The sequence below is a fragment of the Vanacampus margaritifer genome, chromosome 20 (assembly GCF_051991255.1).
Source record: "Vanacampus margaritifer isolate UIUO_Vmar chromosome 20, RoL_Vmar_1.0, whole genome shotgun sequence".
In the NCBI taxonomy this organism is placed as follows: Eukaryota; Metazoa; Chordata; class Actinopteri; order Syngnathiformes; family Syngnathidae; genus Vanacampus; species Vanacampus margaritifer.
The window spans coordinates 10,635,523-10,660,040 of record NC_135451.1 but is presented as its reverse complement, the minus strand read 5'-3'; the positions used below and the strand labels follow the sequence as shown (position 1 = coordinate 10,660,040).

The window sequence follows — 24,518 nt, the reverse complement described above, 5'->3', positions numbered from 1 at the left end:
AGGGCCATGTTGAAAAAAAGCTCTTTTCCCCAGTGTTTTAAACAGATTTGTGAATAATGATGAAACTTAGCTATATTCTAATGCTAATTGCTGCAAAAATGCCAAAACAACCAATTAGTTTCAGCATTTTATAACTCTCCTAATGCATCAGTGAGATGCGGGAAATGGACCAAAAAAAATAAAATCACTGGTCACGTGATCCGAGTTCAGCTTGTGATTGGCTTAGACTAACCTCATCTCCGAATTCACCTGATTGGCTGTTGCTTGGGCTGTTTGTACAACAATAGGACAGATAATCGCCACATTTGAATTTGAATATCTCGGGTTGTAGGAGTTCAATTTTAATAAGTGAGGTATCATTGTGCAGGATTTTTTTTAATTTTTTTGCTACCATCCCATAATAACACACACATTTATGCCATGTGGTTTCACAGATTCAGGATTCTGACCATTAGTGCCAACACATCCATTTTAGTAGACATGGGTCAATTACATGGAAAACCTTGTAGCACCTGTGCAAAATATATTTTTTTCATATTTTCAGTTTTGTTAAATATTGGTCACTTTAGAAAAGTTCTTCCAATTTTAAGGTGAGAGAATTATTTTTTTTTTTTTTTCACTGAGAATGAGCAAAATTACACATTTGCATCCGTGCCTTGGAGAGTTGATTATTTCCATATTCAAATGTCACAATAAAATACTGCACTTTAGTATTAGTATTTGCTTTTATTGTACTTTTCAGGATCGTGTGCTGCCTCTTAATCAACATCACAGTTATCCACCAAGACATTTTTTTTTAATAGCTGTCTTCTCTTAAACTAACAAGGTGAAATCCCATCCAACAGTGAGATGTTATAGTTCGGCATCTTCCACGGATGATTAGCCACTTGAAGGGGTGATAAATCAAAAGCAGCTCATTAAGTTGGTTTTGCACGCAGTATTTATTTTATTTTGCTCTACTGACTTTTACTGGTGTTCACTTGTTTAATAAGCTTGTTTTACGGGGTACACTGAGCATCAACACATCCAATTTGTTAGCTGTTGGCACTCTTTTGATTTTAATCGTAGCTGAAAGCAGCTGTAAATTTTCCCGAGCTGTTGTTTTCTCAAAGTCGTTTTTTGTTTTGCACATCTTCACTCACAACCCGCATGGCCGCCGCTCCACAGTGCTTACCTTTGAGACCCGGAGGACCCTGCAAACCAGGAGTCCCCGGGTATCCTGCAGAGCCAGTCCTGCCAGGATAACCTGAGATTCCCATTGAGCCTTTGGGTCCCGGGGCACCTGGCTCACCGGGTGGTCCCTTCACAGTATGGCAGGATTCACACCTCGCTGATCTATCCATGGTCTGGAGGAGTGCTGGGAGTTGAGCTAAAGAGCAGAGACAGACGTTACTCACTGGATTGGATTGGATTACTTTTAATATTGTTCCATGACAACAACGATGTGATGGGAAAATGAAATTTCATGAAGCTTCATGAAGCACTTGCAATATTTTTTTTACTCCTGTAGATGGTGCTCTTGGTTTAAAATAAACACCATTGCAATGGATATTGATTACTTTTCCACTATATCTTTAAACCATAGGGTGCCATCTAGAGGAGTGAAAGTGCTTCATGACGCTTCATTTGTCCATCAATGTTATCCCTAGTAAGTAGGGCTGGGTTAAAAAAAAAAAAAATCAAACAATCGATATCGAATAAATTTTCCTTTTCGAGTCTAACATCGATTCATAAAACCATAAATCGACTATTTTATGTATCTCTTTTTTCCATAAATCCTTAACAAAATGTAATTTTAAATGCCTTTTTTTGTCTCTTACTGCTTTCTTGAAAATTATTTTCTTACATTTATGAAATACCTGACTAATCGCACTTTAAGACAATTCTGAATATTTTTAATACATATTTACAATTATTGAATTATATTATAAAATATTTTCACACTCAAGTGATTATAACGTGCTACTTTCATTAATAAACTAAATAATTTGACCAGTCACTCCACAAAATGTCCTTTGGAATTTAATATTTGTGGAGTTTTTAATCAATTTAATTTAAGAAGAAATTATGAGCCGTAATTAATCGATATCGGATTGAATTGAAGTGAATCGAATCAGGAAAAAAATACAAATCAAATCGAACTGAACTCTTGTGAATCTAAATCAAATCGATTGAGGAAATTAGAATCGATACACAGCCCGACTACTAAGTCTAAACAATAATCGCTTTAAAACCAGGGGCAACAAAAATAACCCGAGTACTATACTGAAATAATATAACAACAATCCATCCGCTTCTCTTATTTAGATGAACAAAGATAGATTAAATTAATAATTGTCAGACCAGTTATTAAGCAAAAATTGGACAATTTCCGAGGGCGCACTCGGTGCTCACAGCAATTTTATAGATGACTGTGTTTGTGTTCACACGTGTTGTTTTCTAAAACTTCCGCATCCAGACCTGCTTTTAAATATTTGTGTCAGGCTCCAAAGTGCTGCTGTTGTGCAAATGAAGGGCCCAAATGACGCAATATCAAAGCATTTCTAGTCCAACGGTGCCTTGTGAATAGCAACGTAAATCTCCAAACACAATTTAAAGTCCAACATAAACATCAAGCTAGAACCAGTTCACTGTTATTATTTATCATTCTCTTAAACTCCCCGTTTCTATGCCACCACACTTGAATAAGAAGCCAATCAGGATCCTGTTTACCATTCAGCCACCGCTAATTATGCGTTCCATCCTTCCCCCTCGAGGGTCTGCTGATGTTGGCTATCCACTTCCTATCACTCAAATGAAACGGGGGGAGGATAATAGTCTGTAGACTTGATGCTTAAAAACGGCAGTTACGTACAGAACATTAGAAGCATCATTATTGGCAAAACTGCCAGAACAAGCTCTTCCATTTTCTACGCTGCCGGAGTCGAGATTAAAACCTGAACCTCACATTAGCAAAAAAAAAAAAATAATGCAGAGAATCACCATGGTAACCAACCACCTGCTACATACAAACAACAGGTGTGTTAGCTCATGGCCCACATACAAATTTCTCCATGCTGCTTCTCACCGCCTCGCATTTCCCGCATAACCGATCGAAATCATTGACACAGCCGCGCCTCCTCAGGTAGGTCTCGTTTCCTCACCGTTCCTCCTTTTTGTCTCACCGCATCTATTCATTACGGCTAATTGTGTCTGCTGAGACTTCCTTTGCAGCTGCTAGTTTGTAATGGAAGACATTGTTATGTTTCCAACCCCCAAAAAAACATCACTCTGATTAATTATCATGTCAGCTTGTACTCAATCTGAGTCTATGACACCAGCGTTAGATCAATAATCACTTATGCAGCGACCCGCAGTGAAAAATCCATCGAACATTAGATTAGTGTGGAAAAGATGTCTGTTATGTAATCTGACATTTTTTTTTTTTTATATGACGATAGTATATCCGCCAAGCATTTTTCCAACTTTTATCGTTTTCATAATAGCAGATGACCCCACCCCAAATTGCTCATTTTCCGAATCGACAATTTGGGATTTTGGAGAACTGGAATTCCACCAGTCATTTGTGTCCATCGGCCAAAGGAATTCCAAAACACTGCATCATGGCGAATTGCAAATATGCCCTTGAAGAGCTGTGAGAAGGATATCATAACACATCAATCATATTTTTAATATGTTTCGTTGGCACAGTTGCTACATTATTCATGTTACTTCCATGATATCAATGTCAGTCTTAAGCCCAATATTATGGAGCCTATAAATGGGTTGGGTTTTTGTACAAATCTCGACTAATGGGCATGCTATAATGACTAAAAATAATTTGAACTTTGTATTTTTTCTCAGTCTTTTAGCAGTTATTCAATAATATGCAACCTAATAATTACCCCCATTAAAACCCTGACATTTATGAGCTGTCACATGCATTGCACGGATAATCCATTAGAGGGCAGTATCACCCATCTGATGGCTTTTCCAGCGACCTTGCAAGAGCGCCTGAATTCTTAATAGTGGGAAAAGTTCTTTCTGATTTTTTGGAAATACTAGTATGTTTGATATGGCTGTTTATGATTATATTTTTGACAGCTATAAAAAACTACGAATTTAAAGCATTGTGACCAGATGTATCAAATATGACACATATCAAAAGTAATATGTGGAAGTGGAAAAAATATTTTTTTGGTTTGTTCAAAAGGACCAATAAAAACTCTATTTAATAATTATAATAATAATAATAATAATAATAATAATAATAATAATAATAATAATACATTTTACTTATAGGCGCCTTTCTGGACACTCAAGGTCACCTTACAACAACAGTTAAAAACATAACAAAAAATAAAAAAGAATAAAGTAAAAATATATTTTTAAATAAAATTTTTAAAAAACAATTTTTAAAAAAATATATATCAAATATGATACATATCAAAAGTAATATGTGGAAGTGGAAAAAATAAAAAAAAATTTTTGTTCAAAAGGACCAATAAAAACTCGAATTAATAATAATAATAATAATAATAATAATAATAATAATAATAATAATAATACATTTTACTTATAGGCGCCTTTCTGGACACTCAAGGTCACCTTACAACAACAGTTAAAAACATAACATAAAATAAAAAATAATAAAGTAAAAATGCTTTTTTAAATAATTTTTTTTTTAAAACATAAAAAATTTAAAAAATAATCTGAATTTTCTCTCATATATTTCATGGTAAAATTATGTCATTGTTTATTGGGGACATTTTCTGTATCAATAATAATAATTCATTTCACTTGAAAGCGCCTTTCAAGACCCTCAAGGACACTGTACAACAGTTAGAAACTAAATTAAAAAATTCTACTGATTAAATAGAATTATGACCCCAAAAAACTAAAAATAAATGAGCAGTGTGTTTTAAAGTGTGTACTAAAATGTACTTTGTATTGGTGACTACTCAATAGCTGATTACTCGTACTGGTATCAGTCCGAAAAAAAGAAAGTATCAAACATCCCTAATAGTAATGATAGCTTCAAATCATATTGAGTCCCCAATTCAGTTGTTACTGGATTGCTGTATTTAATATATTTGAATCTATGTAAATCCTATTCAGACATTGACCTTCACGCTGCAAACAAATACTCACTGCGCAGGACGTCGCTGCAGAGCTTTACAAGATGCTCATCTGATGGTGACTTGCCCTGAAAAACAGAACCAAATCTCAGACAAGCTACACGTTAAAAAGAAGGTCTTAATCTTAATCTAGTTTTGACATTTATAGCATAACCCCAGTGGCCTCAAACTTGACTTTTCTATATCTTGCCAGGAATCCTTTTACTGAGACAATAATGAGCACTTTCACTCACGGGCTTTCCAGGAAATCCAGGCTGACCCGGTTGACCGGGCAAGCCATCCAGGCCAGGAAATCCCCTTGAACCAACAGCTCCCATGTGACCATTGTGGCCCATATCGCCTTTCTTTCCTTCAGGCCCCCTGATGCCCTCATCCCCTTTCAATCCTTTCTGAAGGAGGACAGATGAGAGAAAATCTTACATTGTAGTCGTAGAACGTGTTTTTGCTGCAATCAATCGAACCGCACATTTTCGGAATCAATCTTTTATAAACCTTCTCCGAAAGTGTCAGGGCACCTCTCGCTTTGTTTTTTAATGACTTGGCCTGAAGGAGCCATCATATGACTGATAAACAAGAGATTTAATGGTGCCTAAGACTTCAGCACTGTACTTTAATCTGCACTGGTGTCTAGTGACAATTCTTTCATTTTTACTTTCTGTTAGGGATGCACGATAATATCGGTGGCCGATAATTTTTGTGCAAAAAAAGGCAGAGGTGGCAAATCCAGGTCCAGAAAGTAAAAACCCTGCCACAGTTTGGCTTTAGCCTCAGGTGTTAGTTAGCTAGCTCCCATGGTGCTCGTTTACCTGCTAGGGAGCTAGTAGCTCGCTAGCTAGCACCAGGGGCTAAAGCCAAACAGTGGCAGGGTTTTTACTTTGTTAGGGATGTACAATAATATCGGTGGCCGATAATTTTTGTGCAAAAAAAGGCAGAGGTGAAAAATCCAGGTCCAGAAAGTAAAAACCCTGCCACAGTTTGGCTTTAGCCTCAGGTGTTAGTTAGCTAGCTCCCTAGCTAGCTCCCATGGTGCTCGTTTACTTGCTAGGGAGCTAGTAGCTCGCTAGCTAGCACCAGGGGCTAAAGACAAACAGTGGCAGGGTTTTTACTTTCTGTCAGGGATGCACGATAATATCGGTGGCCGATAATTATCGGCAATTATCAACCACTTTGACATCCTACAGATAAACCAGCTAATAAATTTTTTTTTTTGAAAACATGACTGTTTTGTTTTGGCAAACTCAAAATGAGTTACTGGTTTTCTTTGAAGCAGCGATATCAATAAAATTCAGCTTCATGGCAACTTACACAATGTTTACATGTATTTGTATTTATATGTTAGCGTTATAGTAGGACACAAAAGTACATTTGTATTCAAGTTAATTTTGCAAACAATTATCGGCTTACTTACCGGTTATTGACATCAGCACATTCTAAATTATTGTCATCGGTTGAAAATAGCATTATTGTGCATCCCTACTTTCTGGACCTGGATGTGCCACCGCTGAAAAAAGGGTTATTTTTGGACAAAATCAAAGTCACAGACACGGAAGGGAAGTGATTGAAGTTGTGAAAAAGGCAAATTGCTTGATTGACATTGGGAATGAGTTGTACTTATTTTTAAGTAAATATCAAGGATCTCGTTTTTCCTATCAATTACTAACACGTCTTTATCATAAAGTATTACAATAATGTCTTTTCATGAGTTACTCTGTTGTGAATGGGAGCATTAAAAATCCATCAGCATGCTTGGATAGCAAAAGTATCACTAAGTAAAATGCTAAAATACCAGACTTCCCAATACAAAATATCAATATTTTTTTTTAATTATTATTATTTTTAACAAGGCTACAAATTGTGAGGGCTAACTAACTAGCATGGTCCCACAGACAATATGAAAACTAAATTAGACTTCGCAATTTAACACTAATTGCCATGTTTAACTACCGAACCACCTACCAAACAGCTCTTTTCTTTCGATAATGCGGTTAGATGATCGTAAAAAATAGCCTGCAGTGGTTATTTGCTGGTGATCCAAAATGATGCACCCGCAGGGGAAAAGTGCGTTTTATACATCATCAACAAATGAGCGTTCGCAACTGAGGAACGTTGTAGCTCCGTAAATTTATAATGCAGCCTGACAGTACGGTAAAGCGTTTGCTAATTCAAATGGGCTCGGCTTTGGGAAAGAATGCTTTTGTGATGTATATTTTTGCCCGGGGGGGGTACATTTCCCCAGGCCTGAAGGTATCGGCTCTTTTAGTCTTCCAAAGAAGGTGCGCAACGAGCTTGTCAGGGCTCCTCACTGTGGGGCAGAATGAGAGAGAATGGATTAAATCTAATACCGCAAAGTCTAATTTGACATACCTCTCCTTCCCTTCCCCTGGGTCCCACTTGGCCCTGGTGTAAGAAAGAAAAGAGAGCAGAGAGGGTGGGGATGAAAAAGACGAGGAGGAAGGAATGGAGAAACATTAGAAATGAGCGCTTACATATCAAAAGGCGAGTGTCAGAGGAGCGACGCTCGCAGCTCTGCATTGGTGATGCAGAGCTGCTCTTTCTCCCTCCTGTCAAAGCCGTTGGCTTACACAACGTTTTAGATTGCTTATTCCGATGCAATCTCGCGCAGTCCTTTTGTACTTTGCTGTATCGTAATGAAAAATGCATTTGTGAATCTTTTATTCCTTTGAAAACAGCATCTGCCGGTAACACCAATTGTGTCAGGCTGTTTTGCCGAATTAAACACTTTAACATATATCGGAGACTCGAGGAGTGTTCCGTTTCTTCGTATTTTTTAATGACTTCTTTTCTGATGGCAGTGCCGTGTTTTACAAATGATTCTCGCCTCTACCGAGGCCTTTTCCTTCACAAGAATGGCTAGCGAACATTATTTGGATTAGCGATGATATTGCGAGCAGAAATAATATCACATTGCAAATCAAAGCTTGCAAATTACATTTTTCTAAACAGGCCCCTTGGCGAGTCATTTTATCCATCCAAGTGCTGAAGGAGGAAAATAAGCTTGGTCTGTTCAAAGTATTTAAACATGTGTCTTTTGAGATTACTTTTTAGATGAGATGTTTAATGAACCAATATAGTGGCAACAGTTTGGTAGCAAACACTGAGACAAGTTCACTTTGTTGCTGTTGTCCGGAATTTAATTTTGAGCATGATGCTTCTTGTCTCCCCTGCTGGATGATAAAATAAACCGTGATAGAGGGTCTTAACAGCTATAAGGAGGTAAAGTTTTATTGTAAAAAAAAAAAAAGAAAAGACAAGCGATTACATTTTTTTTATTGTAATTAATTGCATAGTTAACTCACGATTAATCACACATTTTATATCTGTTCTAAATGTACAATAAAAAGTCATTGATACAGTAATTTCATAATAATTCATAAAATAGAGTTAAAATAAAAAAGATGTACTGTACTGTAAAAAACGAGTGTGATATTGATTTTTGTTTAGGTCATTTTTCTGCCACTAGATGGCATAATTTAATTTATAAGAAGTTGGTGACAGATCAGTGCATTTTTCTTATCATATTAAGAGCTATCTAATCTTTAACATGAAGTAACTTGTAGATTCTGCACATTTTTCAAATTGTAAAATAAAACTTGACCCCAGTCCCCACAAATATATGCCTTATTATTAAATTTATTACTGCAAGTCATTAATCGCATGTTTTTTTTAAAAATGGTGGCGTTAAAAGAACTTTAAATTAAATCAACTCAAAATTAACTCAAACTTATACTAATTTTGACACCCGTAAATTAATTTACTTGAGTACATTTATGAAGGGATACTTTTTGAAGGGTGAGTATCGGTACTTTTTACTCCACTACTTTTCTAATTGTGTTCACATTACATTGCTACTTTTTTCCAACGTTATTTTGTCATGCATGTGACATTCACCCATAGCGCTGTTCCGCTCCAGCGGCAGCAAGTAGCCGAACAAGATTCAAACGTTCAAAAACACATCGGCAAATATAAATAGCAAGTGCAAGTAACCATTTATTCCCTCCACTCCCATCTTGTTTACTGCACTCAGTTCTAAATAAATAAATAAGTGAAGTCATTCTATGCTAGTTATTTCTCTGTATATTTTCCTGTTATATCATTTAATCATTTTAAATTTATATTTACTTAAATAAGTATGATTGAATTGGGATAGTAAAATTACTTTCTATTTTCAATAAATATACTTACTATATTTTTCCACAAATACTTTTACTAAAGATATTTTTTTTCCACCTGTACTTTTACTTAAGTAAAAAAAAAAAGTGAGTACTTCATCCACCACTGCATGAATAATGGAATGTGGTGTTCCACAGGGTTCAATTTTAGAGCCTCTGCTGTTTTCATTGTATCTGCTCATTATTGCTTAATTAAGAAAACTGTGGGTGGAGGTTGTTTAAAAGTGCTCTATTAATATCAAGTTAAGTGATGGGAGCAAGCGTCCTATCTGCATGCATGACCTCCAACAAGGGTAAGAACCACTGTTATGGATCCATGGGAAAAACATTTTTGTACAATTCTACAGAAGCAAAACAATTTGAAATATTTGTGTGTGGCAATGTCGCAACTGCTGAATCCAAACGATCGACCACCTGCTTTGACGAGTGTATGACTCCCGCCTGGAGTGTTTCTTGTTCACCGACTGCTGAGCTCCCCCAGTTTATAGATCCCCTGTGTGTGATTTGAATCATGACAAGTTGGACCTGATTCACATGGCCTACTCGCATCTGCAGTCAAAGTTGTTCACTTGCAACTGTACCTCAGCCAGCTGTCCCTCCATGTGTCATTTAGACAACATACAGTATCGAAATTTAACATTTTTGTAAATATTATTAGATATTTTTATTCAACACTGAAGAAATGGCACTTTGCTACAATATGAAGTAGTCCATAACTGTGTAAATTTACTGTGCCCTCAAAATAACTCAGCAAACACAGCTGGTCTAAACTACTGGCAACAAAAGTGAGTAAACCCCTTCCTGAAAATGTCCAAATTGTGTCCAGTGTCAATATTTTGTGTGTTCAGCGTAATATTTCCACACAGAGCTTCACAGGATGCCACTGGAATCCTCATCCAGTCTTCCATGACAATATGACGGAGTTTGTAAATGTTCGAGACCTTGTGTGCCTCCATTTTGGTGTGAGGTGTGAGATTAAGCACAGGAAAACAAAAAATGCTTAGTTAAAAATCCATCCATACAAAAAAGGTCAAATTACTTCCAGGAAGACTTAAAATATTGGTGTGAACCTGGAAATGAGGCACACGTTTGGGAGGTGCTGACTGAGGAAGATACGAAGAGGCAAGAGGTGTGCGTTTAGTTCGGACATACTTGTGATACATTTTTAAAAATTTCCTGTGTCTTTGAAATTTTTTTAAGGTCTCACATTCCAATATGGCCTTTTTTTTTTTTTTTTTTACAGGAGAGCTCAGTATTGTTCATTCGATTTGACATCATCATTGCTCTCCTTTCTTTTTTTTTTTTAAAAATCCAACAAATCAATTAAAAAAAAATTTAATAAATGTTTTTTTTTTTTTTAAATACATATACATATATATATATACACATATACACACACATATATATATATATATATATATATATATATATACCCTTTTTTTTGTATGTGGGTGAGTATGTGTATGTGCGTGTGTGTGTGTGTGTGTGTGCGTGCGTGCGTGCGAGCGTGTGTGTATTCATCAGTTCACCTAAAGCCCATTAAAAAAAAATCCCATACTAATAATATAATACATTACAATATGGCCTATAGACAGTGTCACCAAGTGCCAAAAACATGGTCTGTATGAACATTGTTTTTCATATTTCTTGAGCTTGTTTAAAGTCAATTTTGTTGCTCTGTACTTGTGCATATGCAATGACAGTAAAAATCAATTCATTGAAGTTATTCCCGCTTAGTTGAAAATCAGCATTTTTACCATTAGATCCCTTGTTGAAAGAAAAGTATTAAGGCTATTTGTGTCGTCCTGTTTTCAGTAGTTCGCATGCTGCTCACAAGTAGATTGAAGCCATGTGATTCAGTTCCAAATTTTAATGATTCAAACCACGCACAGCGGGACGTCGGAAAACAGAAGAAGCTCAGCTCCCGCCGCCCACAATTGGCCAACAAAAAAACTTCCAGTGGGAATGGTCCACTCTCTTCTCATTTGTTCAAAAGTCGCAATGCATTTTATACCTCTAGGGCCTGGCTGATTTTTCTTCTTTTTTTTTTTTAAAGCCGATGCTGATACAGATTTTTGCCACAAGAAAATACTGGTTACCTATTAATTGCCTGATTAATACAAAAATAAATAAATAGAATGGCCTGATCCCTATTCCTCACAAATATCGGGTATCAACGTTTTGGATCTTTTTCTCTCTTTTTTTTTTTTTACAGTGCAAATGTCTCTCTTGCATAAAAAAATACCATTCAAGGATGGCACAAAACTGTTGAACAAGAAAGCAACATTAATAACTCACTTTGTACATTTTTTTCACAAAAATCTACTCACTCAAAATGTGTTTGTCCCATCATCTTATCATTCCAAAATCGCAGAAAATTATTCTAGTAAATGCAATCACAGCGTGATTGGTCAACTGCTGGTCACATGACATATGGACGCCATCTTGTTACCCTGCTGAAACCGAGTTAGCCAAACTCTCTCAATATAAGGCTCTGGTGCAATGACATCTGCCATCTAGTAGTAAAAGGTGGTATTACAAATTAAAACTGCACTCGCAGATTCGCATATTTGCGGATTTTTTTTTCTTTTACAATATATTATTCATATTTTTTATTTTTGCCATTCTTCTAAGGGATTTTTATCCCAATTTAGCCTTGTTTTCCGTGGGAAATATATATTGAATGTTCATCAACAATTTTTTAGAAGACGATTTTGGGTTTGTACAAAAAAAAATAAAAAATAATCAAATTGGGCAGATTATCTTTATTTTTAATTTGATAAATGTCAAACGTTTGATGATGATTGGGCAACTAAACTCAATCTAGATGGCTTAAAAGTTAGAACTGAGTATATTCCATTTGTCTGTCTCAGTACAGTACAATATTTTGGAGATTTCTGGCATATCATGTTGCTCTGAAAATGTAATATTCATAAAAGATTATGAATACTGTCATATTCTTTGCAGCCTAGAAGAAAAAAATGTTTGGCTTCCTACTGGAAGACGTGGCACTACCGAGTCATACTTATTCCACCCCGTAGGAATTAGGAAGTCTTTTGGAAGACAAATCGTCATGCACATTTCAGCAGTGACACATTTGTGATTCACTGCTGATACGTTTCGCTTTGGGAGTTTGCTGCGTTGGAGGCTGAGCTGCGCTCAACGTTGGCTTCACAGAGTCAACATTTAACCTGCACACTGAAAAATATAATTGCTTTACATTTCTCAAGTGTCACAGGCCAGATTACACAACTATATCTCCATGCGATACAAGCTACAGTGGCTAACAAAAATAGAGAAAACACACACTAGCACTATGATTGGATTCATTGTCTAATCCCTCTCAGGGGATGTGAAGATCGATACCAGAGTAATCAATACTTGGACTCTGTCTCAAATGGAACTTATTCAGTGGCATTAGGAAAATAATGAAATACAAATCTTGGCTCGGAAGTTGGAAATTGCAGTATCGTGGTATCTTCACACGTTATTGATGGTGATGGCTGACATAAACATGTTGAGAGATTCTACTGTGTTCTCACTCACCAGTGGAAGCTGTTTTAGGAGCAATATCTTGAGGATTTCACTTCATTATGTTTTTTATTGTTAGCCTGCGGGATTCAATTTGGAAAGTGCTCATCTAATTTGATATATATATACACAATACAGAATTTTAGCTTGATATTGGTTATGTCATATTTTTTAACTCATTCACTGCCATTGACGGCTATAAACATAAAAAAATTAATTTGAACTGTTTCATTTAGTTTAACATTTTTTCCCACTTTTGTTAACAAGAGTATGAAAACCCAGATTTTTTTATTTATTGTACATTTAGGACAGATATAAAATTTGTGATTAATCATGAGTTAACTAGTGAAGTCATGCGATTAATTACGATTAAAATTTTAATTGCCTGACGCCCCAAGTTTTTAATCATCTTTTTTTTTATTCATTCACTGCCATTGACGGCTATAAACGTCAACAATTAATTTGAACAATTTCTATGTATGAGTATGAAAACCTAGAATTTGTTTTTATTGTACATTTAGAACAGATATAACATTTGTGATTAATCGTGAGTTAACTAGTGAAGTCATGCGATTAATTACAATAAAAAAAATTAATTGCCTGTCACCCCTGATTTTTAATAATCTTATTTTTTAATAATGAGTTCATGGCAGTGAATGAGTTAAGATGGTGAGATGTTCATATTATCAAAATTAATTAAAAAAAATTTCTAAGAGTAGATCCCAGGTCAAACAGGACCTTAACTAGTGATGAGCTGGTTCAGAATCATTTTTAATAATGACCAAATTCAGTAATGGCAACCTTTAACAACTGGTTATGAAATGTATTTTATACACTATGACAAATTAACTATTTATCCCGAGATGCAATATGGTCACACATATGAGCAGTTGGGGTTATTGTGCTTTGCTCAAGAGTCTGGGAATAGATTGTTTTGTTTTGTGTTCTATTTAATGGCTTGTTTTTATGTTACCATTTTGAACAGAGTGGGAAAAAAAAGAGGAACAATCTATGATTTGGGATCAGCATGGGCACGGTTATTGCTTGGACTAGCTTTGGGAAGAAATATGAGCCCCAAGCCGCATTAAAAGGCCGTAACTCCCAAATTAGGTCTTGAAGCCAAGACATTGTTCTTCTGGAGGATTCGCCTCATCCCGGCGCCCTTGTGCAGACACTTGTTCACCATAAACTCACACAAACACACATTCTCCGTGTTCAGTCGCCAGAAACATAAGCATTACTGTCACCTAGTGGAAGCAGAAGAAGACGGCCACACTTACAGGTATAGCGGGAGTTCCTGCCTCGCCGTCTCTCCCGCTGTCGCCCTGCAACGAGACACATCCCAATTAGGAAAAAAGTTTGTTCATGTTTGTTTACATCCAATGTGTGTGTATCTGCTTGTGCTGTTCTGCGAGTGTGTGGGTAAAACACAACGTATGGAGCAACTGATGGAAATGTGTGTGTTAAAAAAAAAAAGAATAGAAAGACAGAGAGAGGAGAAAAGGTCATGCTTACCTCAAGCAACCAATAAGAGAAACCCACAGAGAGAAGGGATAGGAAGTAGCTAGCGGTGACCTTTAACAAACCTGACTCTTTCTATCTTGTATGTGACTTACAAAAGACACATCTGCGAGCTCTGATACTCCTTACTTTCCTTCCTCTACCCCGGTGGGCCATCACACACTTCGCCATTTCAGAATCCGAAGCAAGAGTATCGCAATGACCCTGTAGCATTGTGATCATTCCAGAATTAGAGGACAATTAAGTCACCATGCAACATTGGTTGATTAATTTGTTTATGTTTTCAAGAAAAACTGATTTTTTTTTTTTTTTGGGGTCATGTATTTTGATGTGTCTGGTGTGACCCTAGGCTGTTACTGATACTCAGGCTCATGAAAAACACATTTTGCATTTCAAAAATAGTGCTGAAAAAAATTCATTACAATTTAAAAATAAGTTACTTCCATTTGAATACTCATTAAACTTATGTATCACTCTAATTACAGTAAGAGGGCCAAAAATCCCGTTTCTGCTGATGTGTTCATGCTAGCTGTGTTAGCTGCTATGCTAACTGGCCAAGAACAAACTTAGCGAGATAATAAAACAAGAACAACTTTGAGATTACTATCTTTCTATTTGAAATACTAATTATACTTATGTATTATTGTGGAATTTAACTACTGAAAATTCCATAACAGTATCACTCTAATTACAGTGCCAGGGCCGAAAATCCAGTTTTTGCTGATGTGATCATGCTAGCTGCGTTAGCCGCTATGCTAACTGGCCAAGAACAAACTTAGCTAGATAATTACACGAGAAAAACTTTTATATGCCCTTCTGATCACATGAGTAAGTCTGTGTAGGGTTGAGTGACACGCCATTATGGTAGAAACACTAAAAAAAAAGAATGTTGAAAAAAAGAAAAAGAAAAAGTACTTTCCTTTGGTCTACCCACGGTCAAAGCAATTAGCTTGATGTTGTCATGTTCCTCACTTTTACCGCCTCATTCTTGAGATGGCTAAAAGTATTTTAGTAAAATATGATATAACAGTTTTAGCTATTACAAGGAGGACATAAAATCATTACAAATAAAAATAAAATAAAAACACTGGCCATTTATAGGCTACTACAGATAAATTTACATTTTGTCTTAAGACAACTTTTACAAAACAAGTACATGTTTCTGTATTTCATGCAAATTTTATGGGAGGGCAGAAAATGGCATAAATTTCTGAAATGACACATGTCCAGTTGACGTGTTTATACTTAGCTTCATTAACAGTGATTAACCGAATGTACCCTACAGAGGATGGAAATCCAGCAAACAGTCACAAATGAATTGAATGCCCACATATCGGCATGCATATTACCTCCTGAACACATGAACCAATTGGAATGGAGTAATACATCATCAGCCGCCTTATATTGTAGGTTCACTGTCCTGTTGTCATGCTTTGATGTGAGGCTTTCATGGAGGAGAGAAGGGGTCCATAAATACTGCATGTGCTGGTTAAAAGTAAAGTCAAAAGACCTCAACTGCCTCCCGGTGGCAGAACGTGGTACAAGTCAGTCGTTCACCCCACCAGTGTTGGCAGATGAGATCAATTTTACCATACTTGGTGAATTAGAAGAGGATTTCTGCCATGCCATGCATTATTACAAATGTTATATGTACTTGTTTTTTTTTTTTAAATATATTTATTGACCCCAAAAAAAGGAAAAGTATTTGCACACAGCTGCTTCTCAATGAAATTCTTGTTCTTGTCAAGAAAACGATGCTTCTTTTTGAGACTCTGTTTGTAAGGCTGATAAAAGTTCTAAAACCATTGTTCCGTAACTGTCATTGTCTGTTTCAAACCATTAAAAACTTTGCAGACTCTGCTTCCAAATGATGCATGACAGCATAGCGACTATATTGTTGGCCTTTTTCAGGCTTTTCGAGGCAGCCATTAGGGAAATTCAAGACTAACCTCACCCAAACTTTATATTTGAACATGAAACATTTGCACACGCCAGTCAGCATTAGCTGGCACATTCCTGGTGTTTCACTCTTGGTGCAGTTTGAATACAGGATGATTCAATAACTCTATTAATACTTCATGTGTGAAATATGTGCAACAATCAACAGCGGATTGCTGAGGAAATAATAAACAAGAAGCATTGTACCTTGTTTCCTTTTGGGCCAGGCTTTCCCACTTCTCCCTACAGAAAACATTTGTTAATACCTACAACAATACAAAGAAAACAAACTATAGTATGTAAAATAGACTGAATTAGAATTATCTATGGTTTGTTTGGTGCAATGCATAGCAGGGATATGAAGCTGCATCTATGTCATTATAGTGACACGCTACGAGGAAAACAAAAATATGCAGATGCAAACCAATAAATTATTCATCAAGCTTGAAATTTAAACCCATCTTTTACTTAAGGCTAAGACATTTCATGCTCATGTGTAGTGTTAGGTAATCTTACCCAATGACCTTTGTACCCAGGATAACCTGGTGCACCCGGTAGCCCTGGGTGACCTGGCTCCCCCGCTGAGCCCTGGAAATGTGAAAGGGATACAGGCATTTAAACAAAATCGGGGGTTAGATAGTGAGGGGAAAATGAAGCTTCATGAAGCTTCATGAAAAGCACTTTGTTTAAATAAATATATGTCATTTCATTGGAAATTGATTAAATTTCCACTGCATTTTTAAGTGCCATCTAGAAGAGTCAAAAAAGAGAATGAGGCTTCATGAAGCTTCATTCTCATTTAATTACCACAAATAATGTATCTTTTGCATTGTCTATGCCAACGAAAACAAAACCTGAAATTCACATTACGTACATTTGTACTTGTAAGTAAATTGAAACAATGTCGTTAAGACAAAAAAAAAACATTTAGGCTTAGAGTTACAGGGTTCCGCTTTTGAATTGATGAGTAATGGAACTTAATATGGCCGGCACGGTGGAGCATATGGTTATAACATCTGTCTCACGGTGCAGGCTGTCCAAAGGGTCTCGGGTTCCTCTCACATTAAAAACAACTGCATGTTAGGTTAATTGGTTAACTGTAAACTGTGATTGACTGAGGAATGGGGAGTAGTCCAGGGGGTACCCCGCCTCTTCCTCAAACTCACCTGTGAAGATTTTTTTTTTTAAATCCCAATTGAGTTGTACAGGTGATTTTAATGCCGGAAAAAAGTTGACCTTGACCTCTTTTTTATATTACATTTGGCATATTGCATTTGAACAGAGCTGTGTAGACTTTTTACATCCAGAGGGTCAGATTTGAGCTCATTCACTGCCATTGACGACTATAGCGGTCAAAAGTTAATTTGAACTATTTCTATTAGTCTAAATTTGTTTTCCACTTTTGTTAACAAGAGTATGAAAGCCTAGATTTTTTTTATTGTACATTTAGAACAGATATACAATTTGTGATTAATCGTAAATTAACTATTGAAGTCATGCAATTAATTACAATTAAAAATTTTAATCGCCTGACGCGATTTAAAAAAAGAAAAGATTATTAAAAATTAGGGGCGTCAGGCGGTTAAAATTTTTTAATCATAATTGAATCGCATGACTTCACTAATTAACTCACGATTAATCACAAATGTTATATCTGTTCTAAATGTACAATAAAAAAATCTAGGTTTTCATACTCTTGTTAACAAAAGTGGGAAAAAAAATTTAACTAATAGAAATAGTTCAAATTAACTTTTGACGTCTATAGTCGTCAATGGCAGTGAATGAGTTAATAATGGAAGAAGCAAAAAAAAAATCTGATCAACTCACCTTCTGCCCTGCTGAACCGAGACAAGTATTAACCCGTGAATCACCGCAGTTCCCCTTGAAGAGAACACACAAAGCATTTGTTATATCAACAATGTAGCATACATGATGCATAGTCATCTATTCTATTCTATTACAGGTCTCATTCCTTGTCAAAGCTATTGCATGCCAACCTCATTATTTCAGTGGAATTGCAAAAAGTTTCCGCTTTCTCTATACAGACAGAAATACTATATTGTGAATGAAATTAAGCTATTTCTCAATGTTCCACACAATAACAATTTGTAGATTGTTTTGGTCCAAGGGAAAAAAAACAAAAAACGTTTTTTGTTTGTTTTTTTTCCTATGGATTTGCTTCATCTGCAATGTCTGCAATCTGAGCATCATTGCAGCCAAATGACCTCAGTTGTCCAGCAGTGCCAATGGCTGAAATCGAACATCCAAAAAAGCTCCACAAACGACTGCACAAATGAGTGTTTAAACGACTTGTGATTCCTTATGATGAGGAAATAGAAGTGGATATTACAACATAATCATGAAAACTAAACAGAGATTGTATTTCTTCTGTGATTAAAGGCTTTAAAAAGCTTTTGGAAGCCATCCAAAACATCCAATGATGACATCAATTGATAAAAAAAAAAAAGACCATCAAATCAATTGCAAACTTGCTCGTTCACTCAAAACTCATCTACTCTGTTGATTAAAAGTGTTGTGAAGCATTCAGCAAATGTCACACAAAATGTACCTTTTTGTGCTGGCTGATTGAATTGTCAAAATGTGAATTGCCATTCTTGTGAAAACAAACACGGATCGGCATTCTCAGGAAGAAGGGAAAAAAAATTCTAGAAAATCCTCCTCCTCCTCCTCCACTTGCAGCCTCCATCTCTGTGCTGCATCGCGTATACACATTGAAAAAGCATTATGCATTCCAAGGTCATGGACATATGAGCATGTCAGTGTGCCTCTTGCTTGAATAAATTGTGACGGATTTGAACAATACTTTGAAGGTTTTTTTGAATAAAAATGTGTATGCAGTTGAATTCAAAATGCAAACACGACGCCAATTTTCATATATTAGACCCGACTGACAATTTGATTTCCTAACGAGCTTATTCCATCTCTGCAAAATAAGTACAATGAAGTTTTCTCCACAAGAACATAAAGTGATTACGGAGAGAGGGGGGGGGGGGGGGTTATTGGAACAGGCTGAGCGCGGCCAATCAGCTGGGGAGCTGCATTAGCATAATAACTAATTATGACGTTCAACACACAGACCCCGGGACCATCCTGGCCGATCTCCGCCGGCAGTCCCCGGGGGCGCCTGGTATATTGAGGATGGATATAGGAGGGGGGGGGAAAGGGAGAAGGAGAGAGTGATGCGAGGGGACGAGAGAGTAAAGAGATGAGAAGGAAGAGAGAGTTGGATGAAAGAGACACTGTGCTTTGGGCTCAATGTGACAGAGTGCATGACGGCTTAGTCAGGAGGCACTGGGGGAGAAATGAGATGGCTCGGGTCCACGCACACACACACACACACACACACACACATACACTGCATTTGCATTCTGGCGAAGGCACGCACACATTGCCTATGCATATGCAAGCAAATGTAGTGCTGTTTGGAGGAGCCGGCTTGAAGCTGTGTATTTGTCACTGTGTCTTCCTTGCATTCACTAGTCCCCAAAAAACAAACACAGTTTCGTTAAAGAGGGATATTAATATGGGATGCCAAGGAAAATACACCAAGGAAAATTGGTATACAGTAGTCAAGTACCAATGCCACTATTATTTTTGCTTTTACATATATATTGCTTATATATATATATATATATATATATATATATATATATATATTAGGGGTGATAAAATTACTGTGTTAATTTTGAGTTAATTTAAAGTTTAAGTTAAAGTACTTTGAAAGCCTGTGCTGGGGAAAAAAGACAAAAGTACAAAATGAAAAAATCAAGATTTTATATATATATATATATATATATATATATATATATATATATATATATATGTTGTTTTTTTCACACAGGCAATCAGAAGTTTTTAATTAACATTCTAGCAAATTTAAATAAAATTATAAAGTATTTTTAAATAACATAAAATTGCAATTTTTTTTTATTTTCATTTTCCATCAGTCACTTTTATTATTTTTGAAAAATAACGCTAAATGGTCATGAAAACAATATAGAATGGACATGAATGATTGAAGCAACATTAGTGGGGAAAACCCCCAAAAACATTTCCGCTACCAAAACTTCTCGTCTCGAATGCGGCCCGCCCACGCTCCCACCCCCTAACAACTTGAATAACAAGCTTGTGTCTGTAGGAAAAAAAATAAAATTATAACTGCATGTGGGATACCAAATCGGAGATAATAGTCCGGGAAGTCTGATGACTGTGTAATCATAGAATTTTGATTTTAGGGACACAAATATGTTAATTGTAGCTGAGCTGTTAACTTGAGTAGTGACTATAATTACGCAACACCACGTTGCAGATTTACATGTATTCTATAAATAAGCAGGCAGGTGTAATTGCTTTTTAGGTCCAAAATTGCAACAATTTGACCAATTTGTATATTGCACAGAACCATAATATTTAGTTGTAAGGAGAGTTTTGTTCATTTTGTTCATACTGTGTGTGTGTCAATTAAGTCCAGAAACCAAAAAGTGATTAACATCAAACAAGAGCAGCATATTCTGCATTCTACCACACACCCCCTCTGCTTCCTTCAATTCACCGTTGAATAAAATATACTGGATTGGGAACTTGACATACTTGATTTATTTCCCCACTTATTCGCCAGGCCTAACAATAGCCGGGTCTTCTGGAGTCCATGAGACCTTCTCTTACACTGTGGTGCCGTCAGACATCTTTTATGATGTGGTCTGTTGGGCAGCAGCATCTCAACTGCAAACAAAAGCGGGATTAACAAAAGGAGAGGCGCGCCAGCTCTGTCCTGGATCAACCTCTGGACCCAGTGGAGAGGATGTCTGAGGGGGGAATGGCGGGCCAAGCTCTCATCCTATTCAGCAGACACTGACAGCACCCACAGTGCCAGAAAGATGGTCCAGTAATTAAACATTGCCCCCCCCCCCCAAAGGTTATTAACATTAATAAACCTAATCCCTTTAAAGAGTATTGTGTAATATTTAGCACAGTGTTGTGGCTCAGTTAAGTCAACCCCCAAAAAATCTTTACAATAATATGTTTTATTATTGCGTTTATGGAATGGAACACCCGTTTTTATCTATCTTAGAGGGCGGCCATTTTGCTCAGATAACGACCAATCAGGGCTCAGCTTTCAAATGTCCACATGACCAAACTCAGAAAACTCGGTTTTGTTAACGAGGAAGTATGTTGAGGCGTTTCAATTAGACTAAAGAGTGCTGCCATCTTGTGGTAACTATAAGTAATAACAAACCTTTTTATGGAGTGGGAGCATCCATTACAAATTGTTACTACTTATAGCAAAAAATAATCACTTATCTAAGGTGGTAAAGAACATTATTTAAAAATGTGTGTGTGTCATGTTTTTCCACGTTTGTCCATTTATGTCTTGTTTTGCTCATTTTTGTTTCCACTTGTTCTCATCAGCCACGCGCCCTTCTTATGTCAACCAATCAGCTCCCTCCAGCCATTTGTATCTTGTCCAGGTACCTCACATTTTTTGTTTGTTTTTTTCACATACATTTGCTGATGTAATTTGAATTTCTCTCAATAAATTCACTATCAAAATGTCCAGCTGTCAATATGTCACAAGAGGGCAGCAAAGTGAAGGACATACTGCAAATCATACACACAGTTCTAAGACAAAACTGTCACTAGCTACCATCAAATTTGTCAATGTCCCATTGTGCTTGAGCTATATTCATAATAATATGAAACCTTCACATTAGTGCTGCGACTCAGATTTTTTTTCCCCAAAACCATAAAAATGTAAAATAAAAGTCCTGAAGCAAACCAACCGGTGGTCCTTGTATGCCAGGTGATCCTTGGAACCCCTTCTCTCCCTACAAACGAAACAAAATGATCACATAATTATCAAGTCATGCTCATCATTCTGCCAAGATGCATTCAGGTGTGATGTTACCTGAGGTCCCCGTGGGCCTGCTTCTCCTGGAGGTCCCTGGACACCCTGTTGATGTCATATTACATCATTTTTAAGCCGTCATTAGTCCTCAATGCATTCAGAACACCATACCACCACATTAACCCTATAAAGCCTGAACCATGAAATATATTAGAGAAATTCAGATTCTTCAGTATTTATTGGTCCTTTTGAACAAACAACTGCCACATATGACTTTTGATTTGTGTCATATTTGATACATCCGGTCACAATGCTTTAAATTTGTACATTTATAACTGTCAAAAATATAATAATAAACAGACATATCAAACATATTAGTATTGCCAGAAATCAGAAAGAACATTTCCAACTATTATCTCCTTTCTCAACTGGGGCGATTTTGCAAGGTCGCTGGAAAGGCCATCAACTGGGTGATACTGCCCTCTATTGGATTTTCCGTGCAATGCATGTGTCAGATCATATATGGTAACTTGTTTTATCTACTCCCAACAGGGATTAAGTGAGCCCGTCATTGAATTGTTTGTCTGCTCATGCATCTCCGAGCAATCCATGGATCTAAAAATAAACTTGAAGCTACAGTAAGGCTGATGATATCCTTTGTTGGAGAGATGTATGATGATGTCAAACATTGTGACATTCAAATGGAGGCCTCTGGTGCAATGCCTTTAAAAGGCAAGCATTTATAATTAGGTGTGGACTAGAGTTTGGATCAACACAATAATGAAAAAGGCATAAAAGTTACAAGCGTGACCTGGTATATATTTGGGTTTCAGTTTTTTTTTTAGAGCTGTAGAATTAATTGTGTGTATGTGTGTTTACAAGACATGTGCTTTGAATTATGCTCTCACTTCCTATAAAGTGAGAATCTGGTTTAGGATGAGAAACTTTAACAGAGACATTACCAGACACAAGAACACAGTGTGCAATTTCTAAGTCCACACATATAAAATGTCCATGTAAATATATTATTAACCTAGCCAAGAAACATGAAAACAACAATGACCAACAGGGGGAGACAAACCGGGAAGTTGGCGGGTCCCCTTTCAGCATGTAAAAAATTAAATAAGATAGGAAACTAGAAACTAGGTCAACTTTAACTTTTACAGGTGGACTTATTTGAGTCCATCTCTAACATGTGCAACGTCAACATCTGCTGTTCTCTAACAAGGAGATGAACAGATAATGTGTTTGATCCATGAATGGATCAATACATTTTCTGGCTCAATTAGAATTAGTATTTAACAGTCATATTAAGCATGCTCAAATTTTGGCATGACGTGTGCAGTCAAACCTTTAGTGAGAGTCAAATGACATTCACCTGTACAGGTTATAGTTCATTTTAAGTTCATCCTGAAACTCCAAAGCCGACTATCCCTAATTCAGTGAACGCTCGCCACTCACTTGAACGCATAAGACTCCTTTTTCTTCCCTCTTCCGATGGGCACCAGATCAGACGGTAGCTTTCGGGTGACTTAATTATAAAAACGTGTCGGACGTAATACGCAGCGCTTTCTTTAAACTCAAACATCAAAGTGAAAGACCACAATTGAGAGTGGAGGGGGGATTTGGCTTTCCAGTCATTTTTTTAATAACACTTGGGTGAAAGAAACTTTCTAAAATTTTCGGATTTTTAAAAAGTTGTCAATGTAAACATACATTGCTTTATCATAATTTAAATGATCCCAGCTTTTTCTTGTTTGGAGTCTTTGCATCACAAAGAACTTGATTTGACAGCCTGGAGAGCTAACAACATTTCTGTGTCGATATGATCATGTATTTAAGAACATTTTTGTCAATATTGTTTTTATTTTTGTTTTAATCACACAAGGATGAATGTTTCCATGCAGCCAAGCCATCATTTTTTTATTTTCTTTTTTTTATACAGGCACATTTAAGACAGACACGTGCAACCTTCTCACTGTGGTAATTGAACACAAGCTGCTGTCTTATGGAGAACCCAAATTGCCCAAATTAAAAATAAATAAATAAAAGTGAAAATAAAAACTGATATAAAAATAAATATATCAGTAAAAATATATAAAAAATATAATAAAAATAAATGAATATTAATGGAAATAAAAACTATATATAGTTCTTATTTCCATTAATATTCATTTATTTTTATTATATTTTTATATCAGTTTTTATTTTCGCTTTTATTTATTTATTTTTAATTTGGGCAATTTGGGTTCTCCATAAGACGGCAGCTTGTGTTCAATTATATATATATATATATACATATATATATATACATATATATATACATATATATATATATATATATATACATATATA

The 24,518-nt window shown here is 36.2% G+C and overlaps 1 protein-coding gene across 1 annotated transcript in view; it reads right to left on the bottom strand.

The window, feature by feature from the left end:
• The window catches only part of LOC144040375 (uncharacterized), a 42,653-nt gene that overhangs the window by 1,123 nt on the left and 17,012 nt on the right, over positions 1–24,518 (bottom strand). Inside the window, exons 18-27 of the mRNA XM_077554523.1 lie at positions 22,224–22,268; positions 22,099–22,143; positions 18,125–18,178; positions 16,814–16,885; positions 16,505–16,540; positions 14,119–14,163; positions 7,482–7,514; positions 5,351–5,506; positions 5,131–5,185; positions 1,175–1,369 (exon numbers count right to left, since the gene is read on the bottom strand). Of these exons, the coding sequence (XP_077410649.1) occupies positions 1,175–1,369; positions 5,131–5,185; positions 5,351–5,506; positions 7,482–7,514; positions 14,119–14,163; positions 16,505–16,540; positions 16,814–16,885; positions 18,125–18,178; positions 22,099–22,143; positions 22,224–22,268 (736 nt within the window). The remainder of the gene's footprint in view (positions 1–1,174; positions 1,370–5,130; positions 5,186–5,350; positions 5,507–7,481; positions 7,515–14,118; positions 14,164–16,504; positions 16,541–16,813; positions 16,886–18,124; positions 18,179–22,098; positions 22,144–22,223; positions 22,269–24,518) is intronic.